Raw genomic sequence first — 23,307 nt, 5'->3', positions numbered from 1 at the left:
TGTGACCAAGCATATGTCAGCCTTACAATCAAGGTACCTTGCCTTACCCAGCTGCGCGCTTTCCAATGTCCCGCGCTATCACGTGCGAGCGGGAGGACAACGCCGTCTAAGGGCCGTGCCACGCGCGCCTCTGATCCCCCACTACATTTGCCCCGCTTAATGCTTGACATCTGGTGCAATTCGATGTGGGACTTTCGACCCTGCAGTCAACCTCTTTCAGCCAGAATCTTGGGCAGATCCGATCAGAATACGACATCGAAGCAACTCCTCCCCTTCTGAAAGAACTCCTCACGCACAACGCACAACGCACAACGCAGGATGATATTGTGATGGGTTGGCCTCCAGCTGTTGTGATTGTCGTCAGGTATATATTAACCCCGTTATTGTTGTTGTTGCCGTCGAAATCCTTTCGCCTCTTTGTCTGGCCAATTTGGCTCATGACGCGGAGGCCACGGCGCGAACTCTTCTGATATTGGTGTTCAAACAATAGCTGACATTCTTCTAGACACGGTGCCCGTCTGGATGCCGCTGATAAGCAGTGGCATCTCACGTCGCCGACGCCATACGACCCTCCTCTCACCTATGGTGGATGGAGCCAGTCGAGAGCACTAGGACAACGTATTGCTAATATTTTACGGACTCGCGAGACCGACGACGAAGTTATCTCTCCTCTAGACGACGATGGAAAATCTGGCGGCGATCGAAGGAAACGGAGACACAAGGTCATCATACACAGCTCGCCATTTTTACGATGCGTCCAAACTTCGATTGGCATCAGTGCCGGATTGGCTCAAAATCCCGGACATAGCCACCAGAGACCTCACTCTGCCCATTCTACAACTGGCAAGGCCATGCATTCGTCCCCCAAAATGAGGCCGACCATAAACACAGGTTCGCCCTCTCTGGCACCTATCCCAGAACCTGCGCTGGCTGGTAGTAAGCCGCCCGATATCAAGAAATCCACCATCAGAATCGATGCTTTCCTGGGCGAGTGGCTCACCCCCGATTATTTTGAGCTTATCACTCCCCCACCTAGCTCCTTGATGATGGTAGCAGGAGCCAAAGCAGATCTCTTGCGGCGAGAAGACTACTCCGGCTTGACCAATCAAAAGGAGGCTATCGTCGGTGGACACCAGAAACCATTCCCTGGCGGTTGGGGAAGCCCGGTGGTCGCTGCAGAGCAGGACAAAGATGAAGGACCTCTGTCAAGTATGTCGGCGTTAGGTCAAGCGCTACACCGGAGAGACAGAACTGGTAGTCTGAGTAGCGTGGGAACCAACGGAAGTCACAACAGTCATCATAGTGCTAGAGCCGGCACATCGTTACAATCGGCTGCGGAGCACGGCGTATATCAGCCTCCCGTTCCAAACTATGCGATCTCGCTTTCTGACCCTATTCCCCAAGGATATGTAGCACACTCTCGTGATGCTTGCGTTGACGTCGATTATCAATGGGACAGTATGCGTGAACCGCACCTGTGGGGAAATGGTGGTGAGTACGGTGAAGAATGGAGTTCAATGCACAAGCGATTCCGAAAAGGTCTTCAGCAGATGGTGGGCTGGTATCAAAACGATAACGATCCAGGGAAGCTTTCGAAAAAGAGTCCAAGCAGTCCTGCTGCGCTGAGTCCTGGCCAAGAGGATCATGTGGAAGAAGAAGACACCGATTTGGTCCTCATTCTAGTAACCCATGGGGCAGGTTGCAATGCTCTTATTGGAGCTCTGACGAATCAGCCTGTCTTACTCGACGTCGGAATGACATCGCTCACTATGGCCGTGCGGAAACCTGATGCACAAAATACTCCGCCAGCAACTCCAGGCGCAACACCAAAATCTCAGTCCCCAAGAACCTCGAGGCTGGTGAACATTTCGGACGAATATGACGTCAAACTTATAGCAAATACTGAACATCTTCGAAACACCAGTACTTCCTCAACACCAACTGCTTCGAGGTCATCTTCCATTGTGAGTGGATCTTTCCGTGAGAGGTTCGGAAGTACCACTGCCCACCACGATTCAAATAAAGCACGACCTATTACTGCTGCTGCTTCATTGGGCAGTATTCGTCGCACAGCCAGTATTGCAAGCTCTCAGCCACGAAGCTATGTTCCAACAAGACAGAGCTCGGTTGGTCTTTGGAGTGCGACGCCAACCGAAGAGAAGGAGACGCCAGAGGAGCTCGAAGACGATATGATCATAAACTTCGGGAATGACGGTACTGCAATCCAAGACTCTCAAGAAAACCACCCATCTCCCCCACCTCCTGAAAAGGTGACACAAGAGGTTGCGGAAGGCCACGAAGTGGATGAGGTTGCGCCTTTGGGCCTCTGGGGAAGTCCGAGACCTCCAGGAGTTGCTGAGAGAAATCGAGATACAGGTCCAAAACGCCGGTGGACTGTGAATGAACGTACACAAACCTAGTCGAAAATTAAAGTGAGAGTAGCGATTTAAGCTGATTTTTCGGATCGACATATTGACACTGGGAAATGTGGCCATTCATTACCGAAAGAGCATCTGAGGACCGTAGCGTTGGAGTTTGGCGCATGTATCTGCAAGGTATAGGATTTTGACTTTAAAACATTATAGCGAAATAGAATTCGAAAAATCCGGAATTTACGGTCTTATTGATGTCAGCTATTATACACAATACACAATACAGACTTTGTGTTAAAATCATCGGCTAATAGTCGTGATAATTTCTAGTGCCCAGCCGACTACCCTGATGAATGAAATGTAGTCGTGTATACAATTCGAAACACAGTTGTAAGTGTTCAGATCTATTGAACAAAACTATTCAAACTCACGACACCGTAAGCTAGTTGGCTCATATCTGAGTTGCAATAGCTACACTTTTGCCCACGGCTGTGAAACAAGAATACATCGGATGAGGTCAGCGACATCTTACTTTCTGTTATTCTACCGGCATCATTTACGGTTACATGTTAGTTTGGATGGTCAGAGTCGATTGGTTTAAAGTTTTGAAGTGCTTGAATAACACAGAACCAGAAGGGGGTAAGCTTGGCAATGATAAGAAGTGAGTAGACGGTGTCTTCGACCCTACTTACGCTGGTGCCAATGATCTCGAAGCAGACTTTTGAAAACGAAGACATTTGCATAGCGTTTTGGATGGTCAAAATAACTCTATGAAACTAAATTGAATCCCTACTCGCAAGAATCGACTAAGTTGTCGAACAAGTGTAACAAAATTTTAAGGACAGATACAATCAGACCTCATTGAAAAGACTCAATAAAAGCCTGCAACAAGAGGGACTCTGGCTCTGCGGAGAGTCTAAGTGCAAATAATAAACCAAACTAGAGGCTGCATTATTCGCAGGAGGGTTGACCAGGTAAGTGTAGATACACAATAGTGTCTCTGCCCGATAGAATTGTTGTTTTTTTAATAATATTTCCGAGTTGAATATTACAAAGCGACTAATCAAAGTCAAATTCAAATGAATCTTGATCATCGTGGCGAGTAACCTGATGCTATGACCAAGAAGGCTTTATCCCCGGGAGCCTTGCACCTTGCCACGCCCCCAAACATTTGCTTGAGCTTACTTACCTCCACACTGCCAAGCAGGTTTCCACTTTTACAATCATTTCCACTTCATCAACGAACTCAATTTCGTTGCGATGGATCCTCACTTCTTCCCTGTACAACGTTGGTTGAAAATGTCACACAATGGAGACAGCCGAGTTACTCAAAAAGTTGAACGCCGAGCGAGACGCATATCTGACTACCCTCGAACAACTTCATGACGCCCTACGCCAGGCTGTCACCGCAGGTTCAATTCCGTCGCTTGCGCCGACGTCAACCTTGCTTGGTTCACCCACCTTAGCACCGTCGTCGCCACGAGCCCATAGATTGCCCCGTCTCTCCGTGAGCAATGGGGATGGCATCTCGATCAATCCGTCGCAGAAGACGTCTTTCATTTCAGGAGATGCATCGTCGGATTCGGAAGACGACGAGGCTCTGTTCGTGCAGGATCCCCTTGCAAAATCCTCCCTGAGTGATGAAGAGTTACGAACGCACATGGTATCATATCCCTGGGACGAGTACTCGACCGCCATACTGAAGAGTTGTTTCACGAGGACTGGCCGCTTGAAGCATGGAGCTGTTGCAGGCTCAACGCTCTTCCCACCAGGCCAGAGACCGGGAGAGGAAGGCGCCCATTATTCTCTGTACCAAGTGTTTGATGTTGGAAATGACGGGACGCCTTTACCTCTTCATGGCCCAAATGCTGCTTTCAAAGACGTCCCGAAGGACCAGATTGTCTGGCGTTTGATAAAGGTACGGCACGTGACCAACGCTCGAAGCTGCTCAGCTAACAGCAACAGGATATCAACATGGACGACTCGAGGCTGAGAAAAGCTGTTGGTAGAATCACGTAGGTCTCCGAACTATGGAAATGCTTTTAGTGCTAATCTAACTAGGATCCTTCGAGAGCCATCACCAATCGTTTTCGGAGCCGTTCATTTGGCGATGAGTAATGTGTTCGATATGGATGAGATATTCAAGCACCTAGTCTTGCAAGAAACTACTACTGTAAAGCCGATTTATCTTCTCTCTTTCTAAATCCCGACACAGACTAACAGTCAACCAAGGCATACATGATGAAGCGTGCTTACCATAAGGATCCCATTAAACAAAAGTCATTTATCTTTTCCTTTGAATTCTTCACCATAATAGGTGATGATTGCAAACCAATGTCATGGCAACAGTCTGACCGCGAAAAGGACCGTCCGGATGGGCACATCGCAATCACACGTTGTTCCTCGATAGTTGCTCTTGCGCTGGTTGGGGACCCAATCAAGAAACTCCGAAATAGTGCAAGAAGAGCCAAGACGCAATATGGCTATGTATATAGCCCATGGAGTCCGTGGCACGTATTGAATATCGAATGCTACCCGGATTGGAAAAGTAACACCGGAAGTCATGATGCCACGAAACATTATGTTAACGGCCCTGAGGCATTCTTGCATACATTATTGGTAGAGATTAAGGACGCTGAAAAGAGGTTCGACGAGATCTGTCAGCGGATTGGAAAACTTATCACCCCACCCGTAATCAACACTTCTTCCTTCTTCTTGTGATTATACATACTGACCTAAAACCAGGCAGACTTTATGTTTAATGGCGATCTAAGGGATCGGTTACTCTTCGAAGATGCGGCTTTCACTTATTCGAGGCGCTATTTTTGGGCTTTCCAGACCCTCGGAACCATGAATCAATCCATCAAAGCGATCATCGATGCATACGAAGATACATTTACCGATTCCGTCTGGTCTGGTCAACATCCGACCCTCTGGCCTCTCTCTGACGACACTTCCGCTCGAAACATTTATTTTAAGAAGCGTATGGCATCTCTCCGTAAGGACTTTACGGTTGAGATAAAACGTCTCAAGAATCTCATCTCTGAAAACGATGTAATGCGTAAAGAAATTCGTGATCTTCGAGACAACCTATTCTCCGGAACGAGCGTGCTTGAAAGCCGTAAAAGTGTAGAAATGGCTGAGATAACAGTGAACCAAGGAATCAATATTCGTCTCCTGACTCTGGTCAACATCTTCTTTCTGCCGCTAACCTTCGTAACGTCGGTATTTGGAATGACGAATATGTCGACAGAACCTCACTTTTGGCCTTTCGGCGTGGTTCTCGCCTCAGTCTGCCTACCATGTTTCCTTCTCGTTGGATCCATGAATACGTATGCTGGGATGAGATTCTGGCGCAACACGGCCAAGACCGTGTCATCGTACTTGCACTGGAAGAGACGTACAAGACGGATCGAGCGAAGCGAGAGTCTGACCTCCGAATCCGAAGCTGAGCCAGATATTGTAAAACGGAAGGGACGACCAAACAAGATTGAAGGCACAGGCAGAAGTATGAGTGCAAGGGAAGGCATGATACAGCGGAGTGGCCAGTTCGTCACTTCCCCTGGTTTGGAACCCCGCCAACCAAGGACACCGAGTCCCAGACGCGCGATATCGTTCGCGTTCGCAACTAATTTAGAAACAAGACCACGACCGCCGGAGAGAACGAAAACCGGAGATGAAAGACTTACTGATGTCAAAGCTCCGATACCGCAAGGGATAAGCGTGGGCAATCAAGAGCTTACTGATGTCAAAATGCCTTTGCCAGAGAGCGAGATCAACCAACGTACAAGACCAAATGATGCTCTGCATAACGATGTTGGGAAACCGCAAGCGTCACTTTGGGGAAGACTTAAGGGCAAGAATAATGGGAAGGTTGTAAATAAAGGCAGTACTGTTTGATAGCGAGCATTAGCATATACGAATTACGATTTAAATGATTTAATTTCTTCTAGTAGCATTTCCCATGTGTGGATATGATGAATGGGGGTGAAATGGTATCACAAGTAGCTCAACTTGGTAGTCTTATAAAACCGTAAGTTCTTTTGCCTTTCTGGAGGAAGTGAACCATCGCAGAAGCTTTATCTGGAGCCAGTGAGATTAAAAGCTTCTAGTATTCTACTCACCAAACTCGCTGTGGCATTCTGCACAGCGTGAAAGCCGAGGGCAAATGTAATCGACAGAGAGGCAGAAATATGAATCGTATGAAAGAATTTGGTAATTCGGTTTCACTCGATAAAGCGTTCGTCCAACCAAGACCACTCACAGTAGGAAAAGCCAGAGAAATGCTTTGAACAGGTGGCTCCAAAGACACGCTGTCCAAGCCGGTGTATAAATAACTAGTGATAAATCAAGGGTTCTACTAAATCTAAATCGCCTTTTTAATAAATCTCAATCGTTGTATAATTTTTTAGTACTCTCTTATTATTTGTCTCTCTTTTCTTAAAGTTTTATTATAGAATATTAAAGTTAACTATTTATACAAATACTCTTAATCTCTAATAACTGTAACGTAGAGTTTTAAAGTTAACAATAAATAAATGTTTTCGAGTAAACTAAGATATTCTGTATATCTACTCTTTTTTTACGGTACCTAATTGGCGCTACTACCTAGATACTTAATAACTACTATATATAGTAAATATATTATAGACGATAGAATTCTAATAGAATTGTACCTTACTATTAGAGCTTTATTCGGTATATCATATAACGATTGAGATTTATCAAAAAGGCGATTTAGATTTAGCGGAGCCCTAAATCAATTGTTTGCTAAACAAACAGCAGGAGGTAGACCCAGCATTTGTCGTATCGTAATATACACTCATAGCGAAAGGATCTTATTTCTGACACAGTGATGATACTGCATTGTTCTCAAGCGGCCTGTAGCCATTTCACTAAGACAGAAGTTGAGTTCTTTGATAAAAGTTGTATTTACTACTCCCCGGCCCCTTCACGGTCCCATCTCTAACCCTGTACTGCCAACTACAAACGAATCATTCCAACCAAAAAATATATATCAGAGATAACGACGAAGAAGCGAATACAAGCCTAACACCTCAAAAAGGAAATGGAAACACTAGAAGCAGTCTGTTGTTATGCGATGCCATCCTGGCATCATCTTTTGCTCCCCCTAAATGATTCCCGAGATATGTCTCAAGGCATGGTATATTCAAGAAAAGAAACAAAAAGGCTGCAAATCGGTATACACCAATAAGAAATCAGAACGTCGAGTCTGATATGATAAATACGGACTAAAGAAAACCGAGTGGGTGTCGACGGTGATAATGACCAAGAAAATTCTGGATACAGAACATGTCCCAAGAAAAAAAATAAAGAATTTCTGCGGTTTTAGCAGTGTCCTATTCCTGGCCCAACTTTCGGTTAGACGCCCACTATACGCCGTGATTTCCATAATCAGGATGAGATTCTCATGCCACCCATACTACCAATATGTCGACTAGCAAGGAAACGGGCGTACTATTCATCAGGCTCGTCTCCATCCATCGTAAATGGCACCTTCTCCTTCTTTTTCTTCGGCGCCTTCTCTTTCTTCTCTTTCTTTCCCTTCTTCCCCTTCTTGCCTGTCGGCGAGAGGGGAGACAGAGGGCCGCTTGGCGATGCGAATGCACTTGTCGACGCAGATGCCGATTCGAAACCAGCTTCCGTTGGGGAGGAAGGCGAGTTCGGAGAAGCAACATCAAAAGATTCAGCTTCATCTGCATCTGGTACATTAGGCTGTAACGATACAGGAGACCCAGGGCGCACGGTGTCTTCGCCGGCCATCGTATCAGTCATCGGAGGCTCATCCGCAGGTGTTTCGTCTTGTGATGGATTGGCGTCGGCTATAGTGATCGTTTCTGATGAAAGCGGCTGCCCAGGCAACTCGGATTCCTCTTCAGTTGCGTCTAGTGGCACTTGGTCAGTTTTTGATCCCAACACAGGCTCGTTTCCGATGTCGCCTGAAATAGAAGAGACTGGGGATTTTGGCGTGTCTGAAGTATCTGCTGTGTCTTTAATATCATCTACAGGCGTTTCTTCAAAAGGGTCGTCTTCATCAGAAATGGGCTGGGCCGAAGGTAACTTTTCCTCGACTTCCATCTGGGTCTCGACAGCTGCTTCTATTTCGGCTTGCGAATTCATGTCGATCGAATGAGCTTGGTGACCAGGAACGTCGGCGTGGTTTTCATTATCATCCGTCGCCTGTAGCGCTTCCTCGTTTTCGACCACGTCAACCGGTAAGTGTTGGACGCTTTGGACGCTTTGAATGTCTTGATCATCCTCGATTACATCTCTTTCTCCCTTCGTCGCATCTTCGTCGATCTCAGGGACAGGAGAAGGTTCTACCGATGTATTGTTCTCCTTGGTACTAGCTGGAAGCTCAGTTGCAGATTCTGCAGTCGGGGCTTCGTCGAATTCAGAGGACACTCTGTCGATGGGACCAGGTATAGTTTCGGTAATTGTCGATTCGGCTTTCGGAGCACTTTCGGCGTTCTCAGATATAATTTCAGGAGCCTCTTCTCTTGCTGGACTTTGTTCCTCGGGCACTGGGGACAAAAAGTTGTATGATTTATCTTCCATTGCTGAAGACTGAGTAGGTGAGGATTTCTTAAACCAAGCGCCCTCGGACAAGGTGGCACCACTCACACTGGAGGCAGCGTGCTCCTTCAACTGTTCAATTCCCATTTCATTGAAGTGAACGCCGGATCTGAGAGCTTCCACATCATGACCAGTTGTTTGGGCGTTTTCATTGAGAGCCCCGATTTCTCTAGTCAAGTCTTTGATCTCACTAGAGCATTGCGCGAGACTACCATTCACAATGCTTATGTCGATTGCTCGGAGGTCGCCGCTTAGAGCAGCGACGCTGTCAGAAAGCTGTGTCCCAGTCGCATCCATTTCTGCCTTTAATTCATCGCTCAGAGTTGTTACACTAGTTGTGACTGTAGTATGGTTGATCTCTATCTGAGACGCAATCGTGGTCACAATGTCCTTTGTAGTATCGATCGAGGCCGATGAAGTCTCAACCAGAGTTCGCACAGCCTTCACTTCTTCGAGAACCTCCGTCGTCCTGTCATTGTTGCTATGTGCAGCAGCTGGACTAGATGACTCTCCAAAGGCCAATGCGCTGATGGAAGTTGCAAGAGCGGAGTGGGAGTTCTTCATCTCATCCTGCAATTCTCTGACTAAAGCCGCTTGTGAATCTATACCGGACTTCGAAGAATCTGCCACAGCTCTCAATTCCGACACATTGCTTAAGATAATTTCGTGAGCTTGGCCGTTACGTATTGTTTCGAGGAGTGTGGTATGAGAATCTAATAGATCATGGGTCGAAATGATGGTCTTGCGACTTTCTGTGACAGCTGTGAGAACATCCGTACTTGCGTTCAGCTCTTCAATTTTTGCTAATGATAGATTTTGAGCTTCGAGTGTATTCATGATCGAAGTTAGATGTGTCACAATGGCTGCATCATCTTGGCTGGGCAGACTGTCAGCATTATTCACATCGCGTGATTGATCAGCCTTCAGCTCCTCCAGTACTATGGCATGAGCTGCGTGAGATCCATTCGAGGCATGCGTAGCATCCTTGATATCTGTCAGAATAACCTTGTGTTCATCCAAAGAAAGAGCAAGAGCGGAAACTTGAGCTCCTAGTACTTCTGAACTATTATCTTTCGTCTCATCAACAGGATTGATTATGTTCGTCTTGAGTTCCTCCAAATCTGCACTATGGCTGGAATGAGCGTCCATTGATGAATGAAGAGCGGTAAGGATCTCGTCGCTAACATCGGCTTCTCTTATCTCCGCCAGAAGTGTACTGTGACTTGCTTGAGCCTGGCCAACATCATGCAACGCAGTGAGTATCTCAGCACTCACGTCGTCCTTTAATTCGTTCAGAAGCTCCGCCTGTTTGTCGAGCTTATCGATGACAGTGCCAATTTCTATCTGAAGGTCTCCGGGAGTCTGACCACTCGCTTCGACAGGAACGATTTCCCGACTGGTAGAGAGACTGGCCATCTTTATCTCTTCTAGACTGCCGGACTGGGAGGCCAATGCACCCTGAACAGAAGTGATGCCTGCTTTTAAATCTGCGAAATGATTCTCGTAGGGATTTGGCGCAGCGGACGCCGCAGCACTGGTGGAGATGATCTCCTCTAAAGCTTTGGCGGTGGAGATGTGGTTTTCATTCGACTTCTCTACTCCAGCCAATATCTCTGCGCCCTGAGCTTCCAAGGCTGCAAAATCAATGTCATAAGTAGGCACATTTGAAGCTGGACTGTCAGCTGCTCTTGATTTGAGATCTACGAGAGCCTCCGCATGTGAAGTATGGTGTTGGTTTGATTGCTGAACAGCAGCAAGTATATCAGCACTCCGGTCTGCACTACGAAATGTCTCAACGACCGACAGTAAGCTGTCGACTTTGGAGCCTACACCGCTGAGATCCTGACTGTGTGACGAAAGGCCAACTTCAATACTCCCTCCGAGGGCAGCGAGATCAGACCTCAATGCTTGTAAGGCAGCCAGTTCCTCGGAGTTTCCACCAGAAGAAGTTATGGCTGGCTCCGAAGCCGATCGTAAGGAAGCTTCTTTGATCTCGCCTAGCAAGCTAGCATGAGATGCATGTGTTTCGTTGGATTGCTGAACCGCAGCTAAGAGCTCTGGCATTCCGCTCTGGGCTTTGATCTCAAAAAGGACGCCCCCGTGAGTTCCCACGGCATCTGATATGCTTTTGATTTGAGATCCGAGAGCTACAAGATTATCGTTACTTGTGGTCAGACCATTCTCAATGGCAGATTTTAATGAAGTGAACCCCGCTGAAAGGGTTTCCAGCTTGTCACGCATGTCTGATTGGCTCTTGATAGCTATTATATCTGTGGATATGTCGTTGAGCTTGGTTATATGACTGGCATCGACAGTATGATGGTCTGCAACTTGTTGATTGAGATAGTGAACATTTTTGCCAAGATCTGACCCAACAGCTTCGATGACCAGTCCCAGATCAGACTTCAATTGATCCAACTGAGCCTGTACGACAGCTGTAGTGGTGACCGACTGCTCAGAATGCGACTTCAGGGATTCGAGGTTGTCTTTGGTGGGCGCTAAAGTAGACTGCAAACTGCCAATTCCTTCCACTACGTCTTGTATTTTCTTGTTGTTATTTTCCACCGCATGCGAAAGCTCAGCCATACCAGTCACCATCCGCTTGTTGTTCTTCTCCAGCGACGATTTAAACTGCTCGATATCTTGGAGACCTGACGAATCTCCCGACCCAGTCGGGCTGCTCGGACTTCGTGGAGTTCGAGGGGTGATTTCTCCGCCATTTCGAGTGTTATGTGTATCAATACGCAAGAGTATGTTTTCCACGCTTTTGTTTGTCTTTCGCAGAAGCACCTCGTGGGAATAGACGGATTCGACCAGCGGTTGCAGAGTATCGAGCGCATCCTTGATGGAAGGCTTTATTATTCGGGCCAAGTTCGCAGCAATGGCATTCTGGAAGGACTCGCTGTTGATGGCAGCATCGATAGCGTTTCGAAACGCCTCTGGATCCTGTGAGACAAAGCCATTCGTGGTTGGGCTGGTCACCTCGGACTTGGTACGTTTTCCTTCGAAGCTGGCTCTGATGCGCGAGGTTAAAGGGGGACGAGAGTTAGGCGACATGGTGATGCGGGACAGAAATCATTGAAAAGACAGTCGATGTGAGAAGAAGGAACAGAAGAGCTTTTCTTACGACTATTGATGCTTCTTGCAGACTCACCGTGCCTTGCGAACCAGGTCGATTGGCGCAACCTATAAAAGCGTGGATATAGTATAGGTTCGCTAGGTTTTTCGTTTTTCATGCGTGATTGATCACCGAACAACAGCGTATGCGTTGTTCAGGATCCGCCCTGGTTCGCTCCCGCTGTTTCTGGAGCGCAAGTATGGCGGGAATATTATCCGCACTTGCAGCCGTTTGGAGCGGTGGGAGGAAGAGTGGTGGTGGTCGGATTTCATTTGATGCTATTCTCAACGTGCAGCTGGCTCGCCTCGTTCTCTGCATCGTGGTGCGTACCATGGTAGCTTCGCTGGCCACCACCCACCCATCCTTAGGTATAATACCACATTTTACCCAATGCGACCCGACTCGTGGGGGGAACTTGTAACGCGGTGGAGATATTCTTAGATGACATATGATAGTGTGACGATGGATACTGCTGCCCGAATCATCTTATTCTCAAGGGCAGGCCTGGAATCGTGAGAGAGGGAAATAAGAATTGCAATCATATAAAGTGCTGGAAGACCGTTGGCAAGGGTGCGCTAGTATCGCTGTCTAACGCTGGCCGCCATGTGTCAGTCAGGTCCGGACCGCACCGGACTGTGTTTCGGGGACGGGTAAACTTCGGCTATAGAAAAACGGCCTGACACAACGACACAACCAACCACCTCAAAACCACGGTTGAGGTGACCGCTTGCACCTGGGCAGAACACCTCATTCTTGTCGGCAGTCGAAACTTTCTCGATCAGCCATCGGAACATGGGTCAACGTGTCTAACAGTTTGTAAACTCGCACCTCTTTGAGGTCCCTGTCAAAGACTGCGAAGATCAAAACACCGTATTTTAGGCCGTCTTCTTATCTGCACCATTGTTGCTAGAACCATGACTCAAGAACTAGATGATATTCTTCAGAACGTGGAGGAATTCATCCATGGCCCGGAGACTCCTGCCCGCAACGCCAGCTTCTTTCGAACCGCAGTGACTGAAAGTTCGGCCAGGGCAGTTGAGGATCTCAATCTGTGTTCGAGGGCACCTTCTCCTCACGAGCTACCTCGATGGTTCTCAAGTTTTCCCTACAGCCGACTCTCTTGTCCACTCAACTCGTGGTACACCAGCCACTTTGATATCGGCGTGTCTCTACTTCTCACTCGCTCACAATCGCTCAATGCGACTGCCGAAACTGATTGGTGTAATATTAATGCTGTAGGTCACATGTGTCTTGATGGGTTGACTAAGTATCGGGACGGTCTTTTGTTGCTGTGCAGACATGCGCAACAAGTCTTTGCAAGCCAGCCCACTCGCCTGTACCTGCATGCCTTGTATATACGGAGATCGTTGGTTGAGCTGTGGACGTTTGATCGATCCGGGATATACTGTGGTGATGGATTCAACTGGCAGGATCATTTCTCGCGCTTCTCTGCCCTTGTTCTTAGTTTCTGCTTTATGACGGAGAAAGATCTAGGAATAAGTGATATTCTCAAAGTGGATGCGGTGGGTAGATATATAACAATCAACATTTCCTTACAGTCCTCAGTTCAGAATCTGTATTTGGAAGATCAACCAATCGCCAGTTCACAGGATATTGTCGGTGAGGGGACCACCTGTTACCGCGCGAAAAGAACCGAATCGAAGCAGTGGGACTATGTTGTCAAGTTCAAGTGGCGTCCGACGAGTAAGCGGCCCGAGGAGGAGTTTCTATGGCTTGCTAAACAAAATAGTGTGTGGGGAGTTGTCTCAATTGACTACGATCGATCCATAGATCAGACAGCAAGCCTCCGCCAGGGCAGGCAGATTGGAACATATCGAAAGCTACGGTCAAGCCAGAACGTCACGGAGGGATCAGTTCCCGGTGGTATCATCAATCAAACAGAAGAGACAACGAAGCCGTTCGAGAATCGATTTTTTACCTGCATAGTTACTTCTCCTGCGGGTCGACCTCTCGAAACGTTCAAGAACCGCCTGGAATTGCTTGAAGTCCTTCGAGACGCTGTCAAAGCCCACAGGTCACTCTTGCAAGACGCCAAAATTTTGCATCAAGATGTGGCTGCGAGTAATATCATCATCGCGGAACCTCAACAAGAGGGGGACCCGAAAGGATTATTGATAGATCTTGATGTGGCAATGAATTTAATGGTTGGACCAAGGACACCGAATGAAGTGGTAGGCACTCGAGCTTTCATGTCTATTGGGATTTTAAAATGCAGACCACACAGGTATCGACATGATTTGGAGTCCTTTCTTTACGTTTTTCTGCGCATAGTAATCTCGAATCGCAAAGAGCTGCCACCACCAACAAGCCGGCTTCGAGAATGGAATCAAGGCAGTTGGGAAGATTCAGCAAAACTCAAGTCTCATGACATGGACAAGAACCACTTTGCCAGCATCATCTTAGCTGAATTTCCTCCTGAATTTTATTCCCTGAGACCACTCGCTGAAGAGTTCCGTCGGATTTTGTTTCCAATACATGAAGACGGAAACATTTGGACCGGAACAAATAGCTCGCTTACAGAAACGAACAAGTTGTATGATGGTATTACTGCAGCATTCGAAAATGCAATATCTTACGAGAAGGAAGCACTAGCTTAAATTATAGTCCCGTGATATTATTTTCTACAATCAACTAGACAGACGTTAGCCACCCTAGAATACACACTTGGAACGCAAAGAAATTGTCTCACCTGCTAATTGAAAGTTTCCTTTTCCTAAATTAGACAGACATATAGTATACGAACTGTACACCTGTACTGGAGTAAATTTAGCGTTCCCTTTGCTTCTATGCATCGATGGGGAAGAGCCTGACGTTTACCTACGTAGAAACGATTCTAGACCGAGTCACTTAACTCAAGAAATAGGTACCTGGGTAGGTATGTAGCCAATGATTAGCGGTTCCTGATTCCCATCGCCAAATACGGCTCAGATGAGACGCTGGATGGCCATGGATACCTATAATTGAATGTTGATCAGAATTTGGAGATATAGAGCTATAGAGTTGACACAGCCTCTCCACGAAAAAACATCTCGAGGTGCGAGCACCTCTCCCAAACTCTACCAAATTCTGTACCAAACCGAACATTAATGCGTTCAGAAACGATGATCGCCGTAGCTGCGGTTCTCGGCTCTCTTCAGGGTATCTTATAGAGATCGACCAATGAATAGAAGGTCCACACGCATCTCGGAGAAATATTTGGAGTGCATCAAACGATAATATTCAGTGTTGTTGATATTATTCATGCGTTTCTTAGAAGTTCGTCGTGGTCGGCTTGAAGGTTGAAGCCAAGGTTCGGCTCTCGCTCAAGGGGAATTCTGGGGAAGCTCCCTCTGAAAACACCTCGGCAATCCTTTTGTGCGAAACGGCTGAATATCCACCAGCACCCACGCGCCGAAACCGATTCCCTTGAAAACAAATCCTTCTTCACCCCCAACCTTTCTCTGTGTGTGTTTTCTGAGCTTGCAGTGCTCGTCATGTCGTCCTCCAGCTCCTCGACCGGTGCTAAAATCAATCAGAAGCTCGACACGCTGCCTGCAGCGGTTGCAGACAAGCTCCCACAAGTTCCGGAATCGCAAGCTGAGTTGAAAGAAGATGCGAAGGTCGCCGCGCAGAAGTCTCTGCAGGGCCTGAGGAGTCTGGCTGCGGGGGGCTTTGGAGGTGTATGCGCTGTAATCGTTGGGCACCCATTTGATCTTGTCAAGGTTCGACTGCAAACGGCTGAGCGGGGGGTCTACAACGGAGCTTTTGACGTGGTAAAGAAGGCTATCGCGAGAGATGGATTAAGAAGAGGTTTATATGCTGGCGTGAGTGCGCCTTTAGTAGGCGTAACTCCTATGTGTAAGATTGCTATATCCCCTTGGCCCATGGGATCAATTAACTAAAATTTGGATACAGTCGCGGTATCATTCTGGGGATATGATGTTGGTAAAGGGCTCGTACGCAGATTTTCCACCGTCAGAAATGATCAACTTTCAGTCGCACAGGTCTCCGCCGCTGGATTCTTCTCTGCGATACCCATGACCCTTATCACAGCACCATTCGAACGAGTGAAGGTCCTCCTTCAAATACAGGGTCAGAAACAGCTGGCACCGGGAGAGAAGCCAAAATATAGTGGCGGTGTTGACGTTGTACGTCAATTGTATAAAGAGGGAGGAGTACGATCAGTCTTTAGAGGCTCATTTGCGACTCTGGCAAGAGATGGTCCAGGTTCCGCAGCATATTTCGCGACATACGAATATATCAAGAGAAGGCTGACACCAGTCGACCCAACCACTGGGAAGGCGAGCGGAGATCTAAGTTTGGTGGCAATCACTTGCGCGGGAGCTGCTGCGGGAGTCGCGATGTGGATACCAGTTTTCCCAATTGATACAGTGAAGAGCAGATTGCAAACTATGGATGGAAAGCCAACTGTCTCAGGGGTTATAAATGGGTTATATAAGAATGGAGGATTCAAAGCTTTCTTTCCTGGATTTGGACCAGCCCTTGCGAGAGCTGTACCTGCAAATGCGGCAACTTTCCTTGGTGTTGAATTAGCTCATCAGTTTATGAACAAAACGTTCGGATGAAAGGGCCACGAGAGTGTTTGCGTACGATTCGAACAGGTGGAAGTGTTACAAATTAAGAGTTTTTCTGGTATACCAAGCATTTTCGGAACACGGATAGAAAGCTGTCATAGTACTCAAGAATTACGACTCCATATAAATTACAATTTTATCATCCAGCACTTGAAACCGACTTGAAATACTCATTACTTATGATGACCATACCTATATGTCGTTTGTGCTTCGAAACCTCGCTACCTAAAGAATGAAAAGGTTGGTAAATTATTTTGCTCATCACGCTAGACGAGAGAAAACTAAAATAACTGAGACTTATTAACAGTTTGAAACATATAAACATTGTTTAAAGTGTGGATCCAACATGATATAATCATTTGGTGGCACGGATTAAACCGGGGCATTTGACATGTGAAGAATGACAAAGCTTGCATTTACGAAGATCCACTTGCCGCAGAGCCTCCTCAGTATTTTCTAACCTCACTTCATGAGAAGAGATTTCAATCCATCCACCAGGACACTCACAACCACGCAATAATACCAACAAACTACCTCTCGATGCTGAAGATACCTTATTCTTTCTGATGGGCTTGTACTCTACTGTCAAGCCGCCAATACATCATCTTTCGGCCCTGAGCGCTGGAATTAGAGGCAGACTATCCTTGACCGGCAACCATCTCATTACCCAAATACGCCCGTTAAAAGCCTCGGAATTGTCGCTACTAAAACCCCTGTGGCCTCAATACCTGCTCGATACAGGTTCCTTCTCGCTATGGAGCTTTCAGACCTCGCAAATCGATGTTCCAGGTTGCTGGACAATGCTAAGCGAGCGACCACTTCCTCCTTTGAGTGCCAGAAGACTGTGCGACAAAGAGAATAGACTGCTGTTCTCATCGAAAGTGAATCACTTAGGTGTTATTATTCATAGCGACCTTCCGAAGGCTTGTACCTTTCATCTTTCGACCATTGTCAGAATCCTTCCTATCTATTATTTGTCTTCAACCAAACCAGGCTGATTATGGACCTCTTACCTTTCCCATATTGACAGTGCTAGATCTAAATCTCTATCTCTACCAAAGATATCAAAGCTGAGTAAAAGTGTACTGTTCAGTATATCCCCCAGTTGTTGTCCCTCATTTACTTCGATCATCAAGCTATCAATCAAAATTTAGGTCACTCCTCTTCAAAACTATCCAATCTATCGAAACAAGAGTTATCTCAGCTTTCATTCAGTCATGCAGTCTGTGTGCGAATCGCGATACCAGGATCTCCGACATCCAATCCGCTTTATCAAAGAAGTGCGCCCAGAACACATTATACACCCTGTCGAAACTATCCAGGTGAATGTCTTCAAGGTTATCGTCCCCCACCAGCATACACTGTCGCCTCGGCAAGCCCCGGAATTTTCGCGGGAGAGGAATATGGTCCTTTGCTTTTAAATATTCAATTATGCAACTTACTTCCACCAACCAGATATCTCTACGGATCGATGGAGCAGCTTTCCAGGGTGACGCCTGGCGACGCCATATGTTCAGCCTGGTTATACGATTCAACATGACAGTCGCAAGACAAGAGCTCTGGGGGATAGGTGTATAAAGTCAACAGGATAATATCCGGAGGGAGTCAACTTTCTTTTGTTTCAAATTTTTGCGCAGGACAATCTTCACGTTAGATTTAGGTGAAGTGAGCCTTTTTTGGGGCTCTAGATCTTTTTTTTGCCTTTTTTGATACGCAAGTTCGCGTCGTCGAGCGAAGCGAGATGGCGTGAAAGCGCGTATGGCCGTGAATACACGCGTTGAATGCAGTACCGAGATATCCCATACCAAAGGCAATTTCTATAGAAATCCTTTTTAGATGATTAACAGTATACCGTGGCTGAATGTTCTGACATATTGTTGATGCTTTCCAATCTCAAATTAACTACAAATACGGAGTCAAACTATCCTTCATATGTTTTGGGGGTAGCTTTCGCATCTTTTGTTGGCATTGTCCTGCTATCGTACGCTTCATAACTCACCTCTTAGGCATAGATAGGGAAAACAAAATGACTCGCTAGAATGTTATTTGAGAAAAAGTTCCAGAAAACTATAAGCTACGGGAAATCAAGAGTGGGTGTGCACAGTATCATTATCTCACTTCTGTCTGGAACATACTGTCCCATAGAATCAGATCGACATCCTGTTCAAGATTCAAAATATGGGGGTCGTTTTATACTAAGAAAACGAAGTGCCAACTGTGTAAGGCAGTAGCTAAGTGATGTACTTGATTGGGCGTTTGAAAGAGTGGGAATGTATTATAAAGTACTCAACATATCTTCGCATTGTTCACGGGACAGTCGGGACTGTTGATATATTAAGTATGGGATGGTCAAGGCAATACTGTCTGGGAATCGATATTGGAGATGCGAACAGCACTTGGGCTTTAAGAGCTTAGTCTCAACTTCTTTAGTCTAACCATTGTATTTTCATACAGACATTGTAGATGATGAATCTTATATATTTAAACCGGATCGAATTGTAACATTTATCCTTGCGATTTTCTTCCTCTATCCCTTCTCCCTCCATCAAGAGTCTTGAGCCGTTTCTGGAATCCTTGTCCAACGTCTGCACCGCTGCTCTTGGGACCATCCTCAGTAGGTCGCTTCCGACTTTTATCCAACACACTTCTTCCCTCACCTGCTTTCCTTTGAGTGAGTCGTTCAATTCTGTCAATCCCTTCTCCCAGACCCCTCCATTCCTCACCACCGTAACCAGCATCCCTTCCTTTTTGCTTCTTCGCACGTTCCTTCTTACTTTCTTTAGGTAGGCGAACATAATTCCTTTCCTCGTACTCCTTCCTCTCAGCCTCTTCCTTCTTTTCCCGTTCACTCTTGCTTCTTCGGCCGCCACCTGTGATGGTAGATCCAATACTTGGTTCTGCTAATGGCGCTGCAGATAATTCTGTACTGACGAATTCGTCCAAGGTTGCTGATTTGTTCGGCCTTCTCTCTGCCTTTTCACGGGTGGTTGTGGTTGGCATGGAAGTAGCCTGTATGCGAGGAGGTTTGTAAACACCATCATTTTCTGATTTGCCAGTATCTTCTTCCGTCGCATTGGTTGGTCGCATGAGAGACGTTGGGTTTGGTCTATATTGTAGGTCGTCAATATCGTTTGCGTCGAGTAATGGTGCGCCATTTGTGGACGCAGCGTCGCTGTCATCTGATGAAGCGTCCTCGGAGTCATCTTCCCGAACAATCTTTTTTACTTGCTTGACATTGAGTTTTGCCTTCCCAGCGACATCTTCGGCCCGCTTCGCATCGTCCGCTGCACGTAAAACCTTATCGATTTGATATTTCAATCGCCCCTCGAGCGGCCGCACACCTTTTTCCAAGTACACCTGCAACTCGACCAACTTCTTGACCACCGAGTTGTCCAAGTCTTCCGTCTCTTCGTCTGAAGAAGAAGAATTGGTCGTTTTGCGATTGCGCAGTTTGAGCACGATGAGAAACACCAGATTTTGTAGGTAGGATAGGAACAGCTCGTTTTTCACATCCAGCAGTGAAATGCCATCTTTTACGGGAATTGGCGACGCTGTCCTCTCTATCGATTCCGTAGCAGAGACCAAGGCTTGTGTGAGTGATTCCAGCAAAGCTGGAAAGCTGGACTGAACTGCCATACTTGGTGTTTGAGTGCAGACCAATGTTTGCAAGTTGGTGCGGGCGCAAAAAATAAAAATAAATTTCAGCGGGCTGCGGGACGGACCCTTGAACCAACCCCAGTCAGCTCCGGGCCAGCTGGAGCAGCTGAGGCGGAGAAATCTTAATCCGACAAGCCTTGCTGAAAGGTGCCAGATATTTGGCATCGAATACAGCAAACAATGGCGGCCCCTGATTACGACAATTAATTTCACAACAACAAGCCCATCAAATTCAACGCGCGTCAAACTCGAATTCTCTCCTATTTACACGCATGCGCTGGTACTGAAAAACTCTTTCTCATTCCCTTCGGTGCCCTCTGAGGCTGGCGCCTGTTTGCTAGTCGTAAGCTCCTCAATTTCCTGTTTATATCCCCCTGTGAACAAACAGCAACATAATTGAAGCACACCAGTATCTGCACATCTCGACTAACATACCTTTTTTATTGTAGACAAAACTGCCATGCGCTCCAGAAACATGACGCCCTCCGCGGCGTTTATAGCGTCCTTTCTTGCGCTCCCGCAGCTATCAACCGCTTTCTACCTCCCTGGGGTTGCGCCAACCTCATACAAAGTCGGCGACCTTGTGCCATTAAATGTCAATCGATTGACTCCAGTCGGCTCGCAAGAAGACGGAACGCTTCGCTCCGTGGTATCCTTCGATTACTATCATCCAGCCTTTCATTTCTGCAGGCCGGAACCGGCACCCAAAGATGTATCAGAGAGCTTGGGGAGTATACTCTTTGGCGATCGTATTAGGACGTCGCCGTTTGAGCTGAAGATGGCACAGAATGAGACCTGCAGAACGCTTTGTAGTGATGTAGTTTACGACGAGAGCTCCGCGCATTTTGTAAATCGACGAATAGCCCAGGGCTTTGCGCTGAATTGGTTGGTGGATGGACTACCCGCTGGCCAGTTGATTGAGGATGATGTTACGCAGACAAAGTTTTATAGTCAAGGCTTTGCGCTTGGGAGTGCCGACCAGAAAGAAATGCATCTGAACAACCATTACGACATATTAATCGATTACCACGAAACATCCGCAGGAGAATATAGAGTCGTCGGTGTCATAGTCCAGCCAGACTCGAGACTGAAGCATGCGGACGGCAACACCCCCGCTCATTGTGGCAGGGTTGACAGCAACAATAGAGGAGTGCCAATCACCCTGTCGGAAACTGAGGAGACCAATGTAGACTTTACATACAGTGTGTATTGGAGGGAATCTCCGACTGCTTGGGCTACACGATGGGACAAGTATCTCCACGTTTTCGACCCCAAAATCCACTGGTTCTCTCTTATTAACTCGGCCGTCATTGTTATCGTGCTTGTTATTACCGTCGTCTCTGTACTCCTTCGGACCCTGAGAAAAGATATCCAGAGATACAACCGTCTCGATTCGATCAACCTCGATGACCTTTCAGGGACCTCGGCGGCAGTTGAAGACGGTGTGCAAGAAGATTCGGGATGGAAACTTGTGCATGGGGATGTATTTCGTACGCCAAGTTCACCACTTATCTTGAGTGTATTCCTCGGAAATGGTGCACAGCTGTTCGTGATGACTGGATTTACGATCGCTTTTGCGCTTCTCGGCTTCCTTTCACCGTCGAACCGCGGTTCCCTAGGCACCATCATGGTCCTTCTTTATACCGTACTGGGTTTCATTGGGGGCTATGTTTCTTCCCGCGTTTACAAGTCTTTCGGTGGTGAAAGTTGGAAGCTCAATATCGCCTTGACTCCACTTATGGTTCCTGGAATCGTCTTCGCAACCTTTTTCCTTTTGAACCTCTTCTTGTGGGCAAAGCAAAGTTCTGGCGCTGTCCCATTCACTACTATGCTCGTTATTGTCAGCATATGGTTCATCATTTCCGTACCCTTATCCTTTGCGGGTAGTTGGGTAGGTTTCCGCCAGCCTGCCATTCAACCTCCAGTCCGAACCAACCAAATTCCACGCCAAATCCCACCTAGCACAACGTATATGCGCCCTATCCCCTCTATGCTTCTGGTGGGTATATTGCCATTCGGTGCAATCTTTGTCGAACTTTACTTCATCATGTCTTCTATATGGTTTAGCAAGGTCTACTACATGTTCGGGTTCCTCTTCCTATGCTATGGCCTGATGATCATCACCTGTGCAGCCGTAACGGTTTTGATGGTTTACTTTCTGCTCTGTAGCGAAAACTACCATTGGCACTGGAGAGCATTCATGACGGCTGGAGCATCTGCATTCTATGTTTTTGCCAATGCTCTTATGTATTGGATCACAAAATTACAACTGGGTGGTCTAGCTGGAAGCGTTCTGTATATCGGATACAGCGCTTTGATTTCTTTCTTATTCTTTATCCTCACCGGTAAGCTAACTTTATTTCCTCCGCCCCCTTTGTCAAGCGTCAGCTAACGTTCGTTATAGGTTCCATTGGGTTCTTTGCCAGCTGGTTGTTTGTACAAAAGATTTATGGGTCAATCAAAATTGATTGAATGGATAATTTACCTTGGAAGAGTGTAAAAGCCGAGCCGAGAGCGAGTGTATTATAGATACTTCGAAGATTCTGCATTTCTGTGTACGCACAGAGGAGCGAGGAGGCGCATTGTGGCTTACTGGGTGTTGAAAATAGAACGACTTCTTGGTATATATTTGATTTTGCCAATGAGGTCAGCGATGACCAACAACAATTCTCGGTTTCATATTTGACTGATGATCGCGTACGTGTGACCATTTTTGTTATTCCCTCTGCCCACACTTTCCAGCTGTAGGGGTGTGAATACTGTTGTAATTCTGTAAGATTGTAGTTGATTTCAGTGATGCCAGGACTGCTGGCGGGCAAGATAACGTAAAGGCTTATCAGATTGACCAATTCGGGAACCAAATCAACTTAACGAGAATTACCCACTCTCGTCTATGTAGCTAAGGTTTTCATTATCGGACCTGTCAGCTCTATTGGGGAAACTCATTGGCCTACGTATTAGGAACTGT

General features: G+C 46.8%; 7 protein-coding genes across 7 annotated transcripts; 5 read left to right on the top strand and 2 right to left on the bottom strand.

Annotated features, from left to right (window-relative positions):
- Positions 1–329: 329 nt before the first annotated feature.
- On the top strand, positions 330–2,420 carry GLAREA_12770 (Phosphoglycerate mutase-like protein; the record flags this gene model as incomplete). Its single annotated transcript, XM_008083551.1, has 2 exons — positions 330–364; positions 506–2,420. 2 exons carry the CDS (start codon positions 330–332, stop codon positions 2,418–2,420), a joined length of 1,950 nt encoding a protein of 649 aa, XP_008081742.1.
- Positions 2,421–3,681: 1,261 nt separating this feature from the next.
- On the top strand, positions 3,682–6,272 carry GLAREA_12769 (Magnesium transport protein CorA, transmembrane region; the record flags this gene model as incomplete). Its single annotated transcript, XM_008083550.1, has 5 exons — positions 3,682–4,290; positions 4,338–4,387; positions 4,434–4,545; positions 4,605–5,063; positions 5,118–6,272. The coding sequence occupies 5 exons, from the start codon at positions 3,682–3,684 to the stop codon at positions 6,270–6,272; spliced, it is 2,385 nt and encodes a 794-aa protein (XP_008081741.1).
- Positions 6,273–7,850: 1,578 nt separating this feature from the next.
- GLAREA_12768 (uncharacterized protein) lies at positions 7,851–12,026 on the bottom strand (the record flags this gene model as incomplete). Its single annotated transcript, XM_008083549.1, has 1 exon — positions 7,851–12,026. One exon carries the CDS (start codon positions 12,024–12,026, stop codon positions 7,851–7,853), a length of 4,176 nt encoding a protein of 1,391 aa, XP_008081740.1.
- A 975-nt stretch (positions 12,027–13,001) lies between these two features.
- GLAREA_12767 (Protein kinase-like (PK-like)) lies at positions 13,002–14,705 on the top strand (the record flags this gene model as incomplete). Its single annotated transcript, XM_008083548.1, has 1 exon — positions 13,002–14,705. The coding sequence occupies one exon, from the start codon at positions 13,002–13,004 to the stop codon at positions 14,703–14,705; it is 1,704 nt and encodes a 567-aa protein (XP_008081739.1).
- Positions 14,706–15,581: 876 nt separating this feature from the next.
- GLAREA_12766 (Mitochondrial carrier) lies at positions 15,582–16,673 on the top strand (the record flags this gene model as incomplete). The annotated part of the gene is made up of 2 exons (XM_008083547.1): positions 15,582–15,945; positions 16,003–16,673. The coding sequence occupies 2 exons, from the start codon at positions 15,582–15,584 to the stop codon at positions 16,671–16,673; spliced, it is 1,035 nt and encodes a 344-aa protein (XP_008081738.1).
- Positions 16,674–19,187: 2,514 nt separating this feature from the next.
- GLAREA_12765 (uncharacterized protein) lies at positions 19,188–20,318 on the bottom strand (the record flags this gene model as incomplete). Its single annotated transcript, XM_008083546.1, has 1 exon — positions 19,188–20,318. The coding sequence occupies one exon, from the start codon at positions 20,316–20,318 to the stop codon at positions 19,188–19,190; it is 1,131 nt and encodes a 376-aa protein (XP_008081737.1).
- Positions 20,319–20,814: 496 nt separating this feature from the next.
- Positions 20,815–22,811, top strand: GLAREA_12764 (uncharacterized protein; the record flags this gene model as incomplete). Its single annotated transcript, XM_008083545.1, has 2 exons — positions 20,815–22,684; positions 22,744–22,811. The coding sequence occupies 2 exons, from the start codon at positions 20,815–20,817 to the stop codon at positions 22,809–22,811; spliced, it is 1,938 nt and encodes a 645-aa protein (XP_008081736.1).
- Between the last annotated feature and the right edge of the window lie 496 nt (positions 22,812–23,307).

This window comes from Glarea lozoyensis (genome assembly GCF_000409485.1).
Source record: "Glarea lozoyensis ATCC 20868 chromosome Unknown GLAREA19, whole genome shotgun sequence".
In the NCBI taxonomy this organism is placed as follows: Eukaryota; Fungi; Ascomycota; class Leotiomycetes; order Helotiales; family Helotiaceae; genus Glarea; species Glarea lozoyensis.
The sequence above is the reverse complement of the archived record's forward strand: the minus strand, read 5'-3'. Positions and strand labels throughout refer to the sequence as shown.